The 21218-nt window shown below is 41.1% G+C and overlaps 1 protein-coding gene across 1 annotated transcript; it reads left to right on the top strand.

Annotated features, from left to right (window-relative positions):
* Positions 1 to 16595: 16595 nt before the first annotated feature.
* On the top strand, positions 16596 to 20843 carry RPS4X (ribosomal protein S4 X-linked). Its single transcript, XM_060407679.1, has 6 exons — positions 16596 to 17549; positions 17750 to 17930; positions 18153 to 18250; positions 19405 to 19576; positions 20013 to 20170; positions 20683 to 20843. The coding sequence occupies exons 1-6, from the start codon at positions 17523 to 17525 to the stop codon at positions 20782 to 20784; spliced, it is 738 nt and encodes a 245-aa protein (XP_060263662.1). The 5' UTR covers positions 16596 to 17522; the 3' UTR covers positions 20785 to 20843.
* Positions 20844 to 21218: the final 375 nt, after the last annotated feature.

The raw sequence follows: 21218 nt of genomic DNA, 5'->3' as shown, positions 1-21218 counted from the left end.
ATCCAGTTAGAAAATGGGCAAAAGACATGCATGGACATTTCACTGAAGAGGATAAACAGATGGCAAATAAGAACATGAAAAGATATTCAGCCATTAGGGAAATGTCAATTAAAACTACAGTGAGATATTACTACACACCTGTCATAATGGCTAAAATTTTAAAAAGTAGTGACAATCCCAGATGCTGAGAAAGATGTAGAGAAACTGAACCACTCACACATTGCTGGTGGGAATGTTAACTGGTACAACCACTATCGCATAGAATACAGCAGTTTTAATCAAAGTAAACTAAATATACAAAGTTGTACTCACCATACAACCCAGCAGTTGCAGTCTTGAGCATTTGTGTCAGAAATATGAAAACTTATGTTCACACAAAAACCTGTACACAAATGTTCGTAGCAGTTTTATTCCTAAAAGCCCCGAACAGGAACCACTCAGATACACTTCCTTGGGTTGAACAAACAGTGGCACATCCATACTATGGAATATTATTCAAGAAAAAAAAAAAAACAGAGTAATGACCAACTTGGATAAACATCTAGGAAATTATGTTGAGTGAAATACAGCCAATCTTTAAAGGATACATACTACATGATTCCATGTATGTAACATCCATGAAATAAAAGAATTATATAGCAATGGAAAACAGAACACGGGAGGCTAAACAAGAGCATAAACAAACCCTGGAATGAGATTGGCTTCTAGATCCAGCTGCACAGTGAACTACCAAATATTTGGGTGGGTTGCTTAATTTCTTTGAGCCTTGATTTCCACATTCATAAAATGGTTTTCATTCATTTATTCAGTCAATCAACAAATGCTTAGTTCCAAGTGTTGAGGATAGCAGTGAACAAGAGAGACAAAAATCTTTACTCTCATAGAGGTGACACTCTAGTGGGGAGAAGAGAGGCAATAAATAAACATACTAATTAATACATATCAGCAAAGATGGTATTAATACTATCAGGAAAAGTAAAGCAAAGTGAGGTGAAAAAAGAGAAAGCATATAGAATGTTTAGTACAATACTGGAACATAGAGGTAAAAGAATAAGAAGCATATGCAGTGCTTAGCACAGTGCTAGAAATAGTTAATGTTCAAAAAATACTAATTGTTGTTATACATTGCTATTAACAATCAGTAAAAATGTTATTTTTAAAGGTTTAAGTGTTAGCAAGAGTGAAAGGAAATGAATACTCTCATACACTGCTGATAGGCAATTCATACAGCCTCTTTGAAGGACAACTTGGCAGATCTTTTAAACTTAAAAATACTCATGCCCTATGACCCAGCAAACTGAACTCTGAAACCAAACTATCTGAGTTCAAATCCTGGGCCTGCTATTGACCAGCTGTGTGACCTTTGTTAAGTTGTTTAACCTCTCTGTGCCTTGGTTTCCTAATCTGTAAAACAAGGATAAAATATGGGCTTGTTGTGAGGATTAACTGAATTCATATATGTAAAGCATTTAGAACAGAATTGAGCACATAGTAAGTGTTATATGTCAATCCTAAAGACTATCAACCCTGAATATTCATTGGAAGGACTGATACTGAAGCTGAAGCTCCAATACTTTGGCCACCTGATGCAAAGAGCTGACTCACTGGAAAAGACCCTGATTCTGGGAAAGATTGGAGGCAAAAGGAGAAGACGGCGGCAGAGGATGAAATGGTTAGATAATATCAGTGACTCAGTGGACATGAATGTGAGCAAGCTCCGGGAGATAGTGAAGGAAGCACAGGGAAGCCTAGCATACTGCAGTTCATGAGGTCAGATGACTTAGCGACTGAGCAATAACAAGTGTTATATATGCATTTGTGCATAAATTCCCCTTCTCAATATTTACCTAGGGAAACACATGTACACCACATCAGGCTGACAGATGCTCATCTACAATACTGTTTGTAGCAGTTAGACAAAAACGGAAACTACCTAAATACTCATCTCCATAGAAGGCAATTGAGAAACAAAGGAAGGTATAGTGGTACTAGGGAATCATCTGAAACAGCTAAAAAAATGAAGTAAATTGCTATGCTCAGCTATGGAAAGATCTATGAAAGGAGTTGTTATGTACCAAAAAGCTAAATTCAGAATGATACCTACAGGATGATCCTATCAAAACAAAACATGGTTTTTTTAATATAAATTTATTTATTTTAATTGGAGGTTAATTACTTTACAATATTGTATTGGTTTTGCCGTACATCAACATGAATCCGCCACAGGTATACACGTGTTCCCCATCCTGAACCCCCTTCCCTCCTGCCTCGCTGTACCATCCCTCTGGGTCATCTCAGTGCACAAGCCCCAAGCATCCAGTATGTTTTAGTCAGTAGGTGCCCAATATGCTACTGGAGATCAGTGGAGAAATAACTCCAGAAAGAATGGAGGGATGGAGCCAAAGCAAAAACAATACCCAGCTGTCGATGTGACTGGTGATAGAAGCAAGGTCCGATGCTGTAAAGAGCAATATTGCATAGGAACCTGGAATGTCAAGTCCATGAATCAAGGCAAATTGGAAGTGGTCAAACAAGAGATGCCAAGAGTGAACGTCGACATTCTAGGAATCAGTGAACTAAAATGGACTAGAATGGGTGAATTTAACTCAGATGACCATTGTATCTACTACTGTGGGCAGGAATCCCTTAGAAGAAAGAGAGTAGCCATCATGGTTAACAAAAGGGTCCAAAATGCAGTACTTGGATGCAATCTCAAAACGACAGAATGATCTCTGTTCGTCTCCAAGGCAAACCATTCAATATCACAGTTATCCAAGTCTGTGCCCCAACCAGTAACGCTGAAGAAGCTGAAGTTGAACGGTTTTATGAAGACCTACAAGATCTTTTAGAACTAACACCCAAAAAAGATGTCCTTTTCATTATAGGGGACTAGAATGCAAAAGTAGGAAGTCAAGAAACACCTGGAATAACAGGCAAATTTGGCCTTGGAATGCGGAATGAAGCAGGGCAAAGACTAATAGAGTTTTGCCAAGAAAATGCACTGGTCATAGCACACACCCTCTTCCAACAACACAAGAGAAGACTCTACACATGGACATCACCAGATGGTCAACACCAAAATCAGATTGATTATGTTCTTTGCAGCCAAAGATGGAGAAGCTCTATACAGTCAGCAAAAACAAGACCAGGAGCTGACTGTGGCTCAGATCATAAACTCCTTATTACCAAATTCAGACTTAAATTGAAGAAAGTAGGGAAAACCTCTAGACCATTCACATATGACCTAAATCAAATCCTTTATGATTATACAGTGGAAGTGAGAAATACATTTAAGGGCCTAGATCTGATAGATAGAGTGCCTGATGAACTATGGAATGAGGTTCGTGACACTGTACAGGAGACAGGGATCAAGACCCTCCCCATGGAAAAGAAATGCTAAAAAGCAAAATGGCTGTCTGAGGAGGCCTTACAAATAGCTGTGAAAAGAAGAGAAACGAAAAGCAAAGGAGAAAAGGAAAGATATAAGCATCTGAATGCAGAGTTCCAGAGAATAGCAAGAAGAGATAAGAAAGTCTTCTTCAGCGATCAATGCAAAGAAATAGAGGAAAACAACAGAATGGGAAAGACTACAGATCTCTTCAAGAAAATTAGAGATACCAAGGGAACACTTCATGCAAAGATGGGCTCAATAAAGGACAGAAATGGTCTGGACCTAACAGAAGCAGAAGATATTAAGAAGAGGTGGCAAGAATACACAGAAGAACTGTACAAAAAAGATCTTCACGACCCAGATAATCATGATGGTGTGATCACTAATCTAGAGCCAGATATCCGGGAATGTGAAGGCAAGTGGGCCTTAGAAAGCATCACTACGATCAAAGCTAGTGGAGGTGATGGAATTCCAGTTGAGCTGTTTCAAATCTTGAAAGATGAGGCTGTGAAAGTGCTGCACTCAATATGCCAGCACATTTGGAAAACTCAGCAGTGGCCACAGGAGAAAAGGTCGGTTTTCATTCCAATTCCAAAGAAAGGCAATGCCAAAGAATGCTCAAAGTACCGCACAATTGCACTCATCTCACACGCTAGTAAAGTAATGCTCAAAATTCTCCAAGCCAGGCTTCAGCAATATGTGAACCGTGAACGTCCTGATGTTCAAGCTGGTTTTAGAAAAGGCAGAGGAACCAGAGATCAAATTGCCAACATCTGCTGGATCATGGAAAAAGCAAGAGAGTTCCAGAAAAACACCTATTTCTGCTTTATTGACTATGCCAAAGCCTTTGACTGTGTGGATCAGAATAAACTGTGGAAAATTCTGAAAGAGATGGGAATACCAGACCACCTGACCTGCCTCTTGAGAAATCTGTATGCAGGTCAGGAAGCAACTGCTAGAACTGGACATGGAAGAACAGACTGGTTCCAAATAGGAAAAGGAGTCTGTCAAGGCTGTATATTGTCACCCTGCTTATTTAACTTATATGCAGAGTACATCATGAGAAACGCTGGGCTGGAAGAAACACAAGCTGGAATCAAGATTGCTGGGAGAGATATCAATAACCTCAGACATGCACATGACACCACCCTTATGGCAGAAAGTGAAGAGGAACTCAAAAGCCTCTTGATGAAAGTGAAAGAGGAGAGCGAAAAAGTTGGCTTAAAGCTCAACATTCAGAAAATGAAGATCATGACATCCAGTCCCATCACTTCATGGGAAATAGATGGGAAACAGTGGAAATAGTGTCAGACCTTATTTTTTTGGGCTCCAAACTCACTGCAGATGGTGACTGCAGCCATGAAATTAAAAGACGCTTACTCCTTGGAAGAAAAGTTATGACCAACCTAGATAGCATATTGAAAAGCAGAGACATTACTTTGCCGACTAAGGTCCATCTAGTCAAGGCTATGGTTTTTCCAGTGGTCATGTATGGATGTGAGAGTTGGACTGTGAAGAAGGCTGAGCGCCAAAGAATTGATGCTTTTGAACTGTGGTGTTGGAGAAGAGTCTTGAGAGTTCCTTGGACTGCAAGGAGATCCAACCAGTCCATTCTGAAGGAGATCAGCCCTGGGATTTCTTTGGAAGGAATGATGCTAAAGCTGAAACTCCAGTACTTTGGCCACCTCATGCGAAGAGTTGACTCATTGGAAAAGACTCTGATGCTTGGAGGGATTGGGGGCAGGAGGAGAAGGGGATGACAGAGGATGAGATGGCTGGGCATCACTGACTAGATGGACGTGAGTCTGAGTGAACTCTGGGATTTGATGATGAATAGGGAGGCCTGGCATACTGCGATCATGAGGTTGCAAAGAGTCGGACACGACTGAGTGACTGAACTGAAGTGAACTGATATATATATATATATATAGAGAGAGAGAGAGACCTGGAAGAATACTCTTCAAATTGATGTTGTTAGTGATGAATGCTCGGAGAAGGCAATGGCACCCCACTCCAGTACTCTTGCCTGGAAAATCCCATGGACGGAGGAGCCTGGTAGGCTGCAGTCCATGGGGTCGCGAAGAGTCAGACACAACTGAGCGACTTCACTTTGACTTTTCACTTTCATGCATTGGTGAAGGAAATGGCAACCCAATCCAATGTTCTTGCTTGGAGAATCCCAGGGACAGGGGAGCCTGGTAGGCTACCGTCTATGTGGTCGCACAGAGTTGGACAAGACTGAAGCGACTTAGCAGCAGCAGCAACAGCAGCAGTGGTGAATGCTGGGGTATGTCTGATTGGATATAAGTGTCATCAAAAATGAGTCTATATTTTATACGGAGAATATATTCATCTGTGACTTGTGTGATTAAAAAGAGTTGTTTTAAAGTTTAATAAGGAAATAGCAAAAAGTGACCATAGGAATTATTTTTTCAACAAATAGTTCTGGAGCATTGGCTATCCATAAGCATAAAAATAACCTCTATCCATATCTTGTTTCATATTAAAAAGTTAACACAAAATGAATCATTGACCTAAATATAAAACCTAAATCTATTAAATTTCTAGAAGAAATCATAGGAGAAAATCTGTGAGATCTAAAGTTAGACAAAGATTTTTTAGATACAATACCAAAAGCACAGTCCATAAAAGAAAAAATATGATAAATCAGATTTCATCATAATTAAATACTCCTGCTTTTTGAAAGCAATATTAAAATATGAAAGACAAACAATAGATTGGAAAATATATTTTCAAATCACATATATCATAAAGGATTTGCATCCAGAATATATAAAGGACTCTTAATAAGAAAAAACAGCCCATTTTTTTTTAATGGGCAAATCATTGGAACAGATATTTCACCAAAGAAGATATATGGATGGAAAAAAAAACACACATGAAAAGCTGTTGAGCATCATTAGCTTTCAGGGAAATGCATGATAAATCCACAATGATATCTACATATCTATTAGAATGGCTAAAATTAAAAAGACTGACCTTCATAGGCAACAAAAGAAAAAAAGTAGATAAATTGTGTGCTTAGTCACTCAGTCATGTCTGATTCTTGTGATCCCATAGACTGTAGCCTGCCAGGCTCCTCTGCCCATGGGATTCTCCAGGCAAGAATACTGGAGTGGGTCACCACTTCCTTCTCCAGGGGATCTTCCCGACCCAGGAATTGAACCCAGGTCTCCTGCATTATAGGCACATAGATTCTTTTCCGACTGAGCTAGGAGGGAAGCCCAGATAAATTACACTCCATCAGATCAAAACATTTGTGCATCAAAGAACTCAAAACAGTGAAAAACAACCCACAGAATGGGAGAAAATATTTGCAAATCATGTACCTGACAAGGAATTAGTATACAGAATATATAAGAATGCCTAAAATTCAACATTTTTAAAAAACCAAACAACCCAATTCAAAAATAGGCAAAGGACTTGAATAGATATTTCTCCAAGGAAGGTATACAAATGGCTAATAAGCACATGAAAAGATGCTGAATATCACTAATCATTACAGAAATGAACAGCAAAATCACAGTGAGGTACAATTTCTCATCCATTAGGGTGGTTATTTTTTTTAATGGAAAAATAACAAGCATTGGTGAAGATATATATACATGGGGAAATCTGGAATGCTTGTGCATTGTTGATGGGAGTGTAAATGCCATTATGGAAAATAATTTGGCAATTCCTCAAAAACTTAAACATAGAATCACCATATGATCAAGCAATTGTGCTTCTAGGTACAGACCCAAAAGAAATGAAAAATGCAGCTCAGATACTTGTACATCAGTATTCATTGCAGCAGTATTCATAATACCCAAAAGGTGGAAATGACCTGTGTCCATCAACAGAGAATGGATAAACAAACTGCAGGGTATACAAACAATGGAATATTATTCAGATTTTAAAAGTAGTGAAACTCTGAAACATGCTATTAATACAGTATGGGTGAACTTTTAAAACATCATGCAAAGTGAAATAAGCCAGATACAAAAGGACAAATATTGTATGATTCCACTTATATAAGATGCCTAGAATTGACAAATTCACGTAGAGAAAGAAAGTAGAATAGAGGTTACCAGGAGCTGGGGCCAAGGGGTAAAGGGGGTCTACTCTTTAAGATGAAAAGGCTCTGAAAATGAAGAGTGGTGATAAGTGCACATGGTGAATGTACTTTTTTAAAAAAATTATTCAAATATAGTTGATTTACAATATTATGTTAGTTTCTGGTATACAGTAAAGTGATTCAGTTATTTTATATGTATATATATACACAGATATATATACTTTAAAAAATGTATTTGTCTTTAATTGAAGGATAATTGCTTTACAATATTGTGTTGGTTTCTGCCATACATCAACATAAATCAGCCATAGATATGCATATGTCCCCTCCCTCTTGAACCTCCCTCCCACCTCCCACCACATCCCACCCCTCTAGGTTACCCCAGAGCCCTGGTTTGAGTTCCCTGTGTCATATAGCAAATTCCCACTGGGCATCTATTTTACATATGGTAATGTGTATATTTCCATGCTACTCTCTCCATAAATCATAGCAAGATACTCTATGACCCACCTCCTAGAGTAATGGAAATAAAAACAAAAATAAACAAGTAGAACCTAATTAAACTTAAAAGCTTCTGCACAGCAAGGGAAACTATAAACAAGGTGCAAAGACAGAATGGGAGAAATTAATAGCAAATGAAACAGCTGACAAAGGATTCATTTCCAAAATATACAAGCAGCTCATACAACTCAATACCAGAAAAATAAATAATCTGATCAAGACCTAAGCAGAAATTTCTTCAAAGAAGACATACAGACGGCTAAAAAACACATGAAAAGATGCTCAACATCAGTTACTATTAGAGAAATGCAAATCAAAACTACAATGAGGTATTACCTCACATCAGTCAGAATGGCCATCATCAAAAACTCTACAAATGAAAAAAAAAAAAAAAAACCACTCTACAAATGATAGTGCTAGAGAGGATGCAGAGAAAATGGAATCCTCTTGCACTGTTGGTGGGAATGGAAGACAGTATGGAGATTTTTTTCATATGATTTTACATTAGAGGTTATTACAAGATTTTGAATATAGTTCCCTGTGCTATACAGTAGGACCTCCTTGTTCATCTATTTTATATATAGGAGTTTTTATCTGTTAATCTGAAACTCCTAATTTATCCCTCCCCCTGCCCTTTTCCCCTCTGCTAACCGTAAGTTTCTTTTCCATGTCTGTAAGTCTCTTTCTGTTTCGTAAATAAGTTCATTTGTATCATTATTTTAGATTGTATCAGATTTAGATCTGTATCACGTATAGTGAAATGAAAGTCGCTCAGTCGTGTCCTACTCTTTGCAACCCCATGGACAGTCCATGGAACACTCCAGGCCAGAATACTGGAGCAGATAGCCGTTCCCTTCTCCAGAGGATCTTCCCAACCCAGGGACTGAACCCAGGTCTCCCGCATTGCAGGTGGATTCTTTACCAGCTGAGACACAAGGGAAGCCCAAGAACACTGGAGTGGGTAGCCTATCCCTTCTCCAGCAGACCTTCCCGACCGAGGGATCGAATCGGGGTTTCCTGCATTGCAGGCGGATTCTTTACCAACTGAGCTAAAGTGATACCATCTATTTTTCTTCCTCTGACTATTTCAGTTAGTATACTAATCTCTATCTAGGTCTATCCATGTTGCTGAAAATGGTGTTGTTTCATTCTTTTTTGGCGCTTGGTGGGCTACAGTCCATGGGATCACAAGAGTCAGACATGACTTAGACACTAAACCACCTCTGCATTCCATTGTATATGTACTGCTGCTGCTAAGTCGCTTCAGTCGTGTCTGACTCTGTGCGACCCCATAGACGGCAGCCCACCAGGCTCCCCTGTCCCTGGGATTCTCTAGGCAAGAACACTGGAGTAGGTTGCCATTTCCTTCTCCAGTGCATGAAAGTGAAAAGTCAAAGTGAAGTCACTCAGTCGTGTCCAGCTCTTTGCAACCCCATGGGCTGCAGCCCACCAGGCTCCTCCGTCCATGGGATTTTCCAGGCAAGAGTACTGGAGTGGGTGTATGTGTACTACATCTTCTTTATGCATTCATTTGTCAATGGAAACAGGTTGTTTCTATGTTCTGGCTATTGTTAATAGTACTGTTGTAAACACCGGGATGCATTTATCTTTTCCATGAGAATGTACTTGACATCACTTAAATGTACATTTAATTTTGGTTTTGGTTTTGGTTTTGGTTATTTAAAAATATTTTGGCAGTGTTGTGTGGCATGTGGAATTTTAGTTCCCTAACCAGGATCAAACTCTTCCCTCCTGCAGTGGAAGTTCAGAGTCTTAGCCACTGGACAACCAAGGAAGTCCCCTAAATGTACATTTCATTTATCTATTTATTTTAAAATATTCATTTATCTGGCTGAGTCGGGTCCCGCATGCAGGATCCTCATTGTGTCATGAGGGATCTTTCATTGTGGCAGGCAGGCTCAGTAGTTTTGGTGTGCTGGCTTAGTTGCCCCATGGCATGTGGGATCTTAGTTCCCAGACCAGGGATTACGAGGGATCGAACCCATGTCCCCTGCATTGGAAGGTGGATTGTTAACCAGTGGACCACTGGGGAAGTCCCTAAATGTACATTCTAAAATGGTCAAAATGGTTAATATTATGTATTTGTTGTTGTTTAGTCACTAAGTCGTGTCTCCATGGACTATAGCCTGCCAGGCTCCTCTGTCCATGGGATTTCCCAGGCAAGAATTCTGGAGTGGGTTGCCATTTCTTTCTCCAGGAATCTTCCCAACCCAGGGATTGAACTTGGTCTCTTGTGTGTCCTGCATTGGCAGGCAGATTTTTTACCACTGAGCCACGAGGGAACCCCAATTAAAAGTTAAGTTAAAAAAACAACAACTGATTTAACATATGTTAGCCAGGGCATGGTGCAACTGGAACACTGAAAATGGGGATGTAAAATATTACAGTCACTTTGGAAAACAGTTTGGCAATTTTTTCAAAATATTAAAACATACATCTGCCATATAACCTAGCCTTCCACTTATAAGTTTTCACCAAGAGAAATATAAACATTTGTTCATAAAAAGACTTGTATAGAAATGTTCATAGCAGCTTCATCTGTAATTGCTTAAAACTGGAAACAACTCAAATGTCTATCCACGGGTGACTGGGATAAACTAATTATGGTATTAGTGTTAGTCGCTCAGTCGTGCCCAACTCTTTGTGACCCCATGGACTGCAGTCCACCAGGCTCCTCTGTCCATAAGATTTTCCAGGCAAGGATACTGGAGTGGGTTGCCATTTCCTTCTCCAGGGGATCTTCCCAACCCAGGGATCGAACCCGGGTCTCCTGCACTGCAGGCAGACTCTTTACCGACTGAGCTACAAGGCATACATACATACATGTGTATATGCATATATGTATACATGTACTATATGATGTATATGAGGAACTACTAAGCAATAAAAGAATAAACTATTGATACATGCAACAACATGAATGAATCTAAAAATAATTATTCTGAATGAAAGATGCTAAACAAAAAAAGAGTACAGACTGGAATATTTCCATTTATGCAAAATGTTAAAAAATGCAAATTAATCAGTAGTGACAGAAAGCAGATCAGCAGTTGTCTGGGAGTGCAGGGGGAGGAGCTGGACTGAGGGGTTACAAACAGACATGAGAGAACTTGGGGCTTATGGATATGTTCATTATCTCAGTGACAAATGGTTTCACTAGGTGTATACACACATCAAAATTTGTCAAACTGCATACTTTAAATACGTGCCATTTACTGTATGTTGATTATTCCTCAATAAAGCTGTTGAAAAAACCCAAATTTCAGAAGGAAGCATCCAGAAGGGAATTGGAGCACTAATTCATTGACTGAGTCTCTATGTTCTATGCATTTGATACATCATCTCTCAAACTGAGTATGGTTATCCCTATTTTCCAAATAAAGCACCTGTGATTCAGAGAAGTAAAGCCATGTACTCAAAGGCACACAGAGATAGATTCAAACTATGCTCTTTCACCTCTGCTTCACTGTCTCACAGGAATGTGAGAAAGTGAGAAGGCTGTGCTGGTTCATCGACAATAAATCGATCAGGGAATCTGAGGCATGAAGGGCTACTCTTTAAGATGAAGACTGAGGGGCTTGGACCACTCCACTCATGGTGTGACTTTTGAACATGAACCACTCATACGCATCCTTTACCTTTGGCAATCTGGGACAGGATGCTGGGGATGTCTGTACATCTCAGTTCCCTACTCATCGTCTCCCATGCCCACACTTACAGAAATAGAACTATGCACTGCATGGATTCATTTATGATATGTTAAAGCAGTTCTTACAAAACAACGAAGACAAAGATCATTCAACATATTGTAATGAGAAAATTGGTTAAGCGTTTTGGGGAAAACAGATTTGTTTTCAGTTTTTCTTTAATTCCATTTATCTTTATCAACCCCAAGTTGGTAAAGAACTAAATACATGTTATTAAATAGAATTGAATATTTAGCAGATCTTTGAACTGAGAGTAACCTTCTAATCTTTGAATTGACAAGAAGAAATTACAAGAGAAAAGGTCAACAGATTTGGCTATATAAAAAATTTGAATTTTGTACGTAGAAAAATAAAATCAAAGGGAAAGTAATTGGTAAAAATATATGCCTCAAATATGACAAATGATGAACTTCTGTGTTCTGTAAAGCACCCATGCAAATTGATCAGAAAAACATGTCCCCAAAAATTAATAGGCAGAGATGCTTCACACAAGGGGAAATGGAATGAGTAAACAAGCAGATGACAAAATGCTCAACCCCACTAGTGATTTTTTGAAGTGCAAATTAAAACAATTATGTTAGTAAAAGTTAAAAATAAGTGATTACCAGGCTGGCATGAGTATAGTAAAATTGCAAGGCTGCTCTGAGGAAGGTCTTTGTCAATACACAATACCACTCTCAAAGTATTCAGACCCTTAACACAGTGCTCCCTTTCCAACAGTTACTGCCAGCCACTCCCGTGGACTAAGCACAGATGCACCAGTTCTCCCAAATGGGAGTCTCCAGCCCAGATATCACACACCTGTGCTAAGGTTTGTGTCTATAAAGCATCTCCAGCTGGTCCTCCCCCTCAGTCCCACAGCACACACACCAAACATGCTTCCTCCTAGTTCCCCGTGAATGTGCTACTGAGTCACCAAACCAGAAACCTGGGAATCATCCTAATTACCTCCCTGTCCCTCACCCCTGCACATATGTCATTTCCTAGTCAGATTCTGCCAATACTCCATCTGCAATGTCTTTTGAATCTGCCCCCTCCTCCTCCACCCCACAGTCACAGACCTGGGTCTCGCCCTTCTGTTTCTTGCTTGCCTTGTTGAAACAGCTCTGACCCATCTCCTCCCTGACCCAAACCAGTCACACTTCCTTCAAACCATTCTAAAAGAAGCAGTCAGTTATCTTTCTGAAGCACAAAGCTGATTCTCTCCTCTTTAAAATCTTTCAGTGACTCCTCAATGTCTACCTACAGGCTAAAGTCCAAATTCTTAAGATTTAACAGCCCTCCATGTTCCAAACTGCCTCACCACCATCTTTCCTCTGAGAGCTTCTTCTAGCTTTCCATCCCCTCCTCCCACCCTACCTCTCCACTCTAATGTGAATTCTTTGAGACCAGGAACTAGATCTTAATCATCTCTGTTTCCCTGGCTCATAATACAGAATTTGATTCAGAGTAGGTACTCTAAAACTGTTGGGTGAAGGAATGGATTTATTCTAAGGAAGTTGTTCCACTGAAGGAAAAAGCCATATAAAGGAAACTATTCACTGTAGCAACATTCATAATAAAGAAAAAGCACTAAAAACTAAATGTTCAACAATAAGGAACTTTTATTAATTATGGGATATCCATTTAATGAAATATGACACAGTTGTTAAAATACTCATTACGAAGATTATGTAGCAACTCAGAAAGTGTTTAGTATAATAAAAGCAGAATGCAAAATAGTCTGTATGCTAGGAGTAAAATTATGTAAAAGTATGCATGCACACAAACCGATCAGAACAAGAACAGGAACAAGAACAAATGAATACAGATGATGTGTTTAGGGTGTTGGGGAGGTACTGTTTTGTGATTTTCTTAGCTCTTTCCCAATTCCCTTTATTGTTGTTAGAATGTCATTTGTGCATAAATACAAATTGACAGAGAAAAAAAATATACTGGAAAAGGTGCTTTGATTTCGTCAAGTCCTTTGACAAGCTATGGTACAAAAACAAACCAACCCTTGACCTGGGAGGCAAGAGATCAGCCTCTCTAACCCATCCCCCACTCCTAACCAGCTGCGTGATCTTAAGTAACATCTGCGGTTCTAACCAGCCATTTTTCCTATTCTCTCAAGCCAGGGGTCCCATGGACTTCCCATGGAATTCCTCACCCCCAGGTGAACTCCCATCATTTCTGTTGGCTGCACCACCATCTTCCCAACGCCCTCAGACTGAAACTCTCAGAATGCACCTTCTATTGTCTCACCAACTTCACTCTCTCTCTAATCCCCATCTCCAATCAATTACCCCTTCTTGCCAATAATCATCTATAGCATGCTTTCAGTTCAGTTCAGTTCAGTCGCTCAGTCGTGCCCAACTCTTTGCGACCCCATGAATCGCAGCACGCCAGGCCTCCCCGTCCATCACCATCTCCCGGAGTTCACTCAGACTCACGTCCATCGAGTCCGTGATGCCATCCAGTCATCTCATCCTCTGTTGTCCCCTTCTCCTCCTGCCCTCAATCCCTCCAAGCATCAGAGTCTTTTCCAATGAGTCAACTCTTCGCATGAGGTGGCCAAAGTACTGGAGTTTCAGCTTTAGCATCATTCCTTCCAAAGAAATCCCAGGGCTGGTCTTCAGAATGGACTGGTTGGATCTCCTTGCAGTCCAAGGGACTCTCAAGACTCTTCTCCAACACCACACTTCAAAAGCATCAATTCTTCAGTGCTCAGCCTTCTTCACAGTCCAACTCTCACATCCATACATGACTACTGGAAAAACCATAGCCTTGACTAGACAGAACTTTGTTGGCAAAGTAATGTCTCTGCTTTTGAATATGGTATCTAGGTTGGTCATAACTTTTCTTCCAAGGAGTAAGCCTCTTTTAATTTCATGGCTGCAGTCACCATCTGAAGTGATTTTGGAGCCCCCAAAAATAAAGTCTGACACTGTTTCCACTGTTTCCCCATCTATTTCCCATGAAGTGATGGGACCGGATGCCATGATCTTCATTTTCTGAATGTTGAGCTTTAAGCCAACTTTTTCAGTCTCTTCTTTCACTTTCATCAAGAGGCTTTTTAGTTCCTCTTCACTTTCTGCCATAAGGGTGGTGTCATCTGCATATCTGAGGTTATTGATATTTCTCCCAGCAATCTTGATTCCAGCTTGTGTTTCTTCCAGTCCAGCGTTTCTCATGATATATACTGCATATAGCATGCTTTACTGTAGAACTAATTTTAGACAAAGAGGACTTCCTGTCCATCTAGTTAGTGAGTACTGTCTGATTGAAAAAAGGCAACCGTTTTTTCCTCTCTCTTGCTCCTCTGCAAACTACTGGGGGATGAAAAGGAGGGCAGAGACAAAGACTTGTAAAATGGAACCTCCTGGGTTAGGACTTTGACCTCATGGTTGCGGGAGGCCAGGCAGAGTCAGGGAGAGTATAGTGAGATTTGGCACAATGACTGGGATGTTGACTCAATTTGTTCATTCAACAAGGATTTACCAAGTGTTGGACATTGCACTAACCTCTCCGTTAGATGAATTAAGGCGGGCTCTTTAATGAAGATACTCACAGTCTAGCGGAAGACAGACGAATAAACTAATTACAACCCGATCTGCTACTGTGTTGCTGTTGAATTTGAACCGAGGACTCTGGGGCAGAAGAATGTGGCATGACCTTGCCTGAGGGGACCGGGTGCTCACAGAGCCAGAAGGACCTGAGCTGTATGCATCTCCAAGGCAGACAAGTGGGATTAGGCACCCAGGAAGAGTGCTGGGCTGTCCATGGCAGTTCCAAACTGAGGGATCATCAGGTCCACTATCAGGAGGCTTGAAAGAGGCAGTTTTGTCAGAGCAGTGACACCTTGGAGTGGCTTACGCTTTGAGGTTTGGGATAGTCTACAGGGTCACAAAGAGTCGGACACGACTGAGCGACTTCACTTCACTTCACCAAGGGAGCAATGGGTGTCCTGATGAGTGCAGGAGGCAGGAGGTGAAAGGCAGAGGGACCTGAGGGGCCTGGCAGGAGCCCCAAGGGCACTTTCGAAGTAGGGAAATCACATGATTAGGTCTACATTTTAGTTAGATAACCAGATGATCTCTAACGCCTCCTCTCTTCCCTGAAACTTTATGGTAAGTGCCGAATGCACTGTACAGAAATGGAGGGGCAGAGTTCAAGCAGAGATCCCTTCCCACCCCCTACACTCCACCCCTTTGGCAATCTGCAGAGAAGCCAGAGGGAAAAAATATTGATTCTTCCCAACTTATAGTAAGGGCAGGCCGACTGGCTCCAGGGAACTCAGGAGAAGGAACAGACAATAGGTTTAAGGAACAGTATTAGTTATTCATTTTAATGTACTCTTTAAATTTCATTTATTTATTTATTTGAAGTATAGTAGATTTACAAAGTTGTTACTTTCAAGTTGTACCGAAAAGTGATTCAGATATATACATATGGACATATTTATATAGATATATTATTTTTCAGATTCTTTTCTACTACAGTTTATTGCACGATGTTAAATATAGTTCCCTGTGCTACACTGTAGGACCTTATTCATTTCAGTGTATTCTAGTGAGTATATGGTCATTTATATGTGGGACTTAAAATAGCCTCACTTTAGGCAAGAAAGCTTGTCTAACTCATCTTGGTCCAGCACCTAACACAGAATCAAGCGCTCCAGAGGTTCTCAGCAAATACTGGAGGGATGAGGGCGGGAAAGGAGAGGGAGGAACTCGCCCTTCGGGGATACCCGCTCTTCCACGGCGGTTTCCAAGCCCCGGACCTCTGACCTCCCACCAGTAGGTGGCAAGATAGCCTCCTCGCGTGCCATAAAAGGGTGGAGCTGGTAGGAGGGTCCAAGGTTCCTGCGCGCGCAGACGCCGGCCCTGTTTTCTCCGCTCGCCGGAAGAAGGCGGGCCTCTTTTCGTGCCTAGCGCAGCCATGGTAAGGCGGATTCTTTGCGAGCTCTTGAAGATCCATCAGCCTCCATCCTCCCAGGGCTGGGGCTGCCCGGGACTCCGGGACTCTCGCGGGGGGTGGTCAGGCCGAGGCGAAGGGAGAGGGACCTCGTGGGGTGGGCACAGGCAGGGTAGATGGTGAGAGCGAACACCAGCTTTCAGCTGTAGGGGGAAATTGGTACCGCTGGCAGGAAGGCCGCGGTATCTGGGCCGACCACGCATCATGCGGCCCTGGGAGGAGCTGCTTGCTTCCCAGAATGGATCCCCGGGTGGGCCCGGAGGATAGACGTCTGGCCCGGGGCAGGAGAAGAGATTCCGTCGTGTCTTTAGCACGCTCTGATTTTAGCTAATGTGATTGGTGAGATTCAGTATATGGCCTTAAAAAGGCTTTTTTTCTCACTTTAAGGTGGAAAATGATCTTAGCTACTTTAGAGTTTGAGGAAGCAGCTATTGGCACGTGGTTGTTCCAGTACCTCAACAGCTAACACTTGAAAGCCAGATATGTTTCGAGAAGATTTCTGTTTGATAGAGAAGCACAAATTGAGTTCCGGTCCATTTCTGTTGCTGGCTGCTGTGTGCCTTGAAGTCCATCCCCTGGCTGTTTCACCAGCAGTGTCCTAGTGAAAACATCCTCTAGAAGCATACACACTTTTAAGCAGTAATATGTACATAACTAGTAGGAAACTGGTTGCAGTTTGCAGCACCTGTAGTATTTGCTGGGTAGTGTGTGTGTTTTTATTGAAGAGGAAACGATGCTGTTCTTTCGAGAGTAATTGTGTAAGCTGTTCTTGAAAACACCTGAAGCAATTTAACAGTATTAAAATCTGAAACTTTAGGCTCGGGGTCCCAAGAAGCACCTGAAACGCGTAGCAGCTCCAAAACATTGGATGCTGGATAAACTGACTGGTGTGTTTGTAAGTATCATTATATTGTAACCATGTTTTTTTACGTTGTATGTTTGAGACATTTTGTACTGTTTCTTTATGTGTCGGATATCCCTGATCACTGGATGGGAAAATTCACTGCCTGCCAGAAGTCATTTTGGGGTCAGGGCAGTCTGAATCTCGGGACTTGAGAGGTACATTTTTTTAAATGATAAATTGATCATTTACAGGCCCCTCGTCCATCTACCGGCCCCCACAAGCTAAGGGAATGTCTCCCCCTAATCATTTTCCTAAGGAATAGACTTAAGTATGCCTTAACTGGAGATGAAGTAAAGAAGATTTGCATGCAGCGTTTCATTAAGATCGATGGCAAAGTCCGCACAGATATAACCTACCCTGCTGGTTTTATGGGTAAGTGGTTACTGGTGGGCACTTGGTGGTAGCCCCTTTGATATATTTTTTTAAATCTTGCTCTCTAAAAAGGTGGTTGTATTAAATACTGGTGAACTTTTGTCAGAGTCGTCGTTGGTATTCAAAATGGGAAGCATATGGATTTTTTTTCCTCATGTGGTTGTTGCTCAGCATGGTCTACTGGGGTTCACTGTAGTAACCTGAGTTATTGTTTGATATCAGATGTCATCAGCATTGATAAGACTGGAGAGAATTTTCGTTTGATCTATGACACCAAGGGTCGTTTTGCCGTTCATCGTATTACACCTGAGGAGGCCAAGGTGAGTGATGCAAGCAGGCTGGGCTGTTGTTTTAAAGTAGTTGATTCTAAGTTACAGCCTGAATTAAGTACATGGGCTGATGCATTGTGATGAGGTAGGTTGATTAGGATTCCTTATAATCTTATACCTGGAAACATCTAGTCGGGTTAGCATCCTCAACAGATTGTTACCTTTTTTATCACAGAAATGAATTCGCACTGAACAGTGACTTCTGGTTGCTGGTGGTTTTTTTTGTTTGAGGCAAGGAGAGTGAATTCTTGAAATGTTTGAGTATCTGAAGTGTGGGTCCTTTAAAGGATAAGGGGCCAGAAAACCCAATGTCTAGTCCAGTCCAGTTGGCCTTTTGTCTAGCTTTATTCTGGAGAGGGGAAAGGTATTAATGGAAAGGACCAATAGCCTTCAGGCACTAATTTGAGATAACGCAAAAGATTACAGACATTGATTATTTAATCCACTTTGTTGTGGTGGTTATATGTATAAGTTCATGGCGGCTTCCATTATTGGCTGTAAATGAAGGTTAATTCAATTGAGTGATTGAGCTCCTAATTTCCTTAGCTGCCTGCATTGTTACCAGCAGGCTGGACAGCCTGTCCAATGGAATCAAGGTAATTTGATTCATTTAAAGAATCTTTTGGAGAGTGAAAAATCCAAAAGTGAATGGTTTGTGAAATAGTTGATTCGATGAACTGGTAATGCAATTGCAGTTTGTGAGACAAAACTCAATTGTGATGTAGAGGGAGCCATTAAGAGGCACTTGTTAGTTGGGTGAGTAGAAGGGAAGAATTCAAGCTGTCCCAGACTGAACCTGAGAAAGGGGCTGTAACTTGCGTTTGAGGGGGGAGGAAATGGTGGTGATTAGCCCACCTGGTAGTTCCCAGGTTGTGAGGCCTTCCAGTGCCTTGAACTTTTAGCCTTGGGGTTGATGCAGTGCTACAAAGAAAACACATAAGAAATAGGAAGATTAATCTAGAAGAGGGGATAGTGTGCAAGGTGAATTTATTGGGGAGTGGGAAGAAAAGTCAAGAACACCATTATTCAGCTGTAGCTCTTTAGCTGCTGGTTACATCTTTAAGGTGGTGACAGAACTGTCAGTGTACTCTGGAGCTTAGTGCATGTAAGCTGGACTGATGTGACTAAACCTTGTGTGTTTCTAGTATAAATTGTGCAAAGTAAGAAAGATATTTGTGGGGACAAAAGGAATCCCTCATCTGGTAACCCATGATGCTCGTACCATCCGTTACCCTGATCCCCTCATCAAGGTGAATGATACCATTCAGATTGACTTGGAGACTGGCAAGATTACTGATTTCATCAAATTTGACACTGGTAAGCAGCCTCTGCTATGTAGGCATTCTCTTTAGGCAGGATTCTTATAGGCAGGCATAAGAGCTGTACTTTGCTTTTACTTTTTAAATTGATTGAATCTAGGACTTGCACAAGGCCTGGGTACAAGGTTTTATTTTTTGGGTTCGTGGTCTAATATACACCTAATTGGCAACCAAAGCTAGATGTCTTTTGCTGATATAGTAACAGATGGGGAACAAGGCAAGTCTTTTAAGAAATGTTCAGTGAATGTATAAAAGCAAAGCCTTGTGTCATTGTTTTCTGGTGGCCATGAGGGAATTGAGATACAGCCTTTTGTAGTTGACTTATCCTCCAAATCCGTTCACAGTAGTAGCAGAAAATTAATTGTACCTTGAAAGATTAACAACTTTGTTTGAAACCTGTCTCTCTCACTGACTACCATTTCCTTCCTATATAGGTAACCTGTGCATGGTGACTGGAGGTGCTAACCTGGGAAGAATTGGTGTGATTACAAACCGGGAGAGACATCCAGGTTCTTTTGATGTAGTTCATGTGAAAGATGCAAACGGCAACAGCTTTGCCACTCGGCTTTCGAACATTTTCGTTATTGGCAAAGTAAGTCTGGGTTTCTCTAGTCCAGGGAAACCTGTAAAATGCTGGGATTGTAGCTCCTGGTTCCTGTTAAACCTGTTATAAAATAAAGCCTCCTCTGGGATAGGGCTCACAGCAGGGCTGAGGCAAACCTGTGCTTTTTCAGCATCACAGGATTGGGGGTACAGACCGGATCACCTGGGTTGGTGAAAAGTGCCAGTAATGGGATGAATATACCTTATAGTTTGGCTCTTTAATTTGTACCTGTGGGAGATTGTGGTGGGGGGTGGTAAGCTAATGCTTGGCCTTCGGCACAATTTCAATATATCTAAGACTAATTATGAAGGATATTGTAGTTTGCATTTACATACATGGGCAAAAAATTTTCAATGGGCATTTCAGATAAATGACTGCCTGACTGTTGCTGAGTGCTTTCACAAACAGGCCTCTCTTCCTCTTGACAAATGTAAACATAGCTTGTGCCAGCCTGTTAATGGTATGTAGCAGGTATTGATTCTCCTTGTTTTCTCCTTCAGGGCAACAAACCATGGATCTCTCTTCCCCGTGGAAAGGGTATTCGCCTTACCATTGCTGAGGAGAGAGATAAGAGATTGGCAGCCAAACAGAGCAGTGGATAAAACAGTCGCTATGTGATGTGATTGGAAAGGTCTTTGTAATTAAAGATAATACCAAGTGATTAATAGCATCTCTGGTATTTGCTGTGGTTTGGGTTTTTGGTTTGTTTGCTTGCTTTGAATTTTCAGGCAGGCTTGGCATTCTGGGATATGATGTCTCCTGTAGGCTAGACTTCAGTGATGGTAGGAGAACATATCAAACCTTGGCAAGGAGACGCAAGTAAATTATTTTATACACAGTATCTTGTTTTGTTTTTTTTTAATCCCCCTCTTTTCTCTGGTCTTTATATAAGACCATATATAAGCCTGGCTCATTTGTTTTTCTCACTTCTGTGCCCAGCTTGCCAAATGGCAGGATAAAAATGGCCAGTTTTGAATACAGGTCATCATAAAGGTATGGGCAATACACTTGCTTGGACTTTGTCCTTAACATTTTC

This window comes from Ovis aries, chromosome X (genome assembly GCF_016772045.2).
Source record: "Ovis aries strain OAR_USU_Benz2616 breed Rambouillet chromosome X, ARS-UI_Ramb_v3.0, whole genome shotgun sequence".
In the NCBI taxonomy this organism is placed as follows: Eukaryota; Metazoa; Chordata; class Mammalia; order Artiodactyla; family Bovidae; genus Ovis; species Ovis aries.
This window is presented reverse-complemented; position numbering and strand designations above follow the sequence as displayed.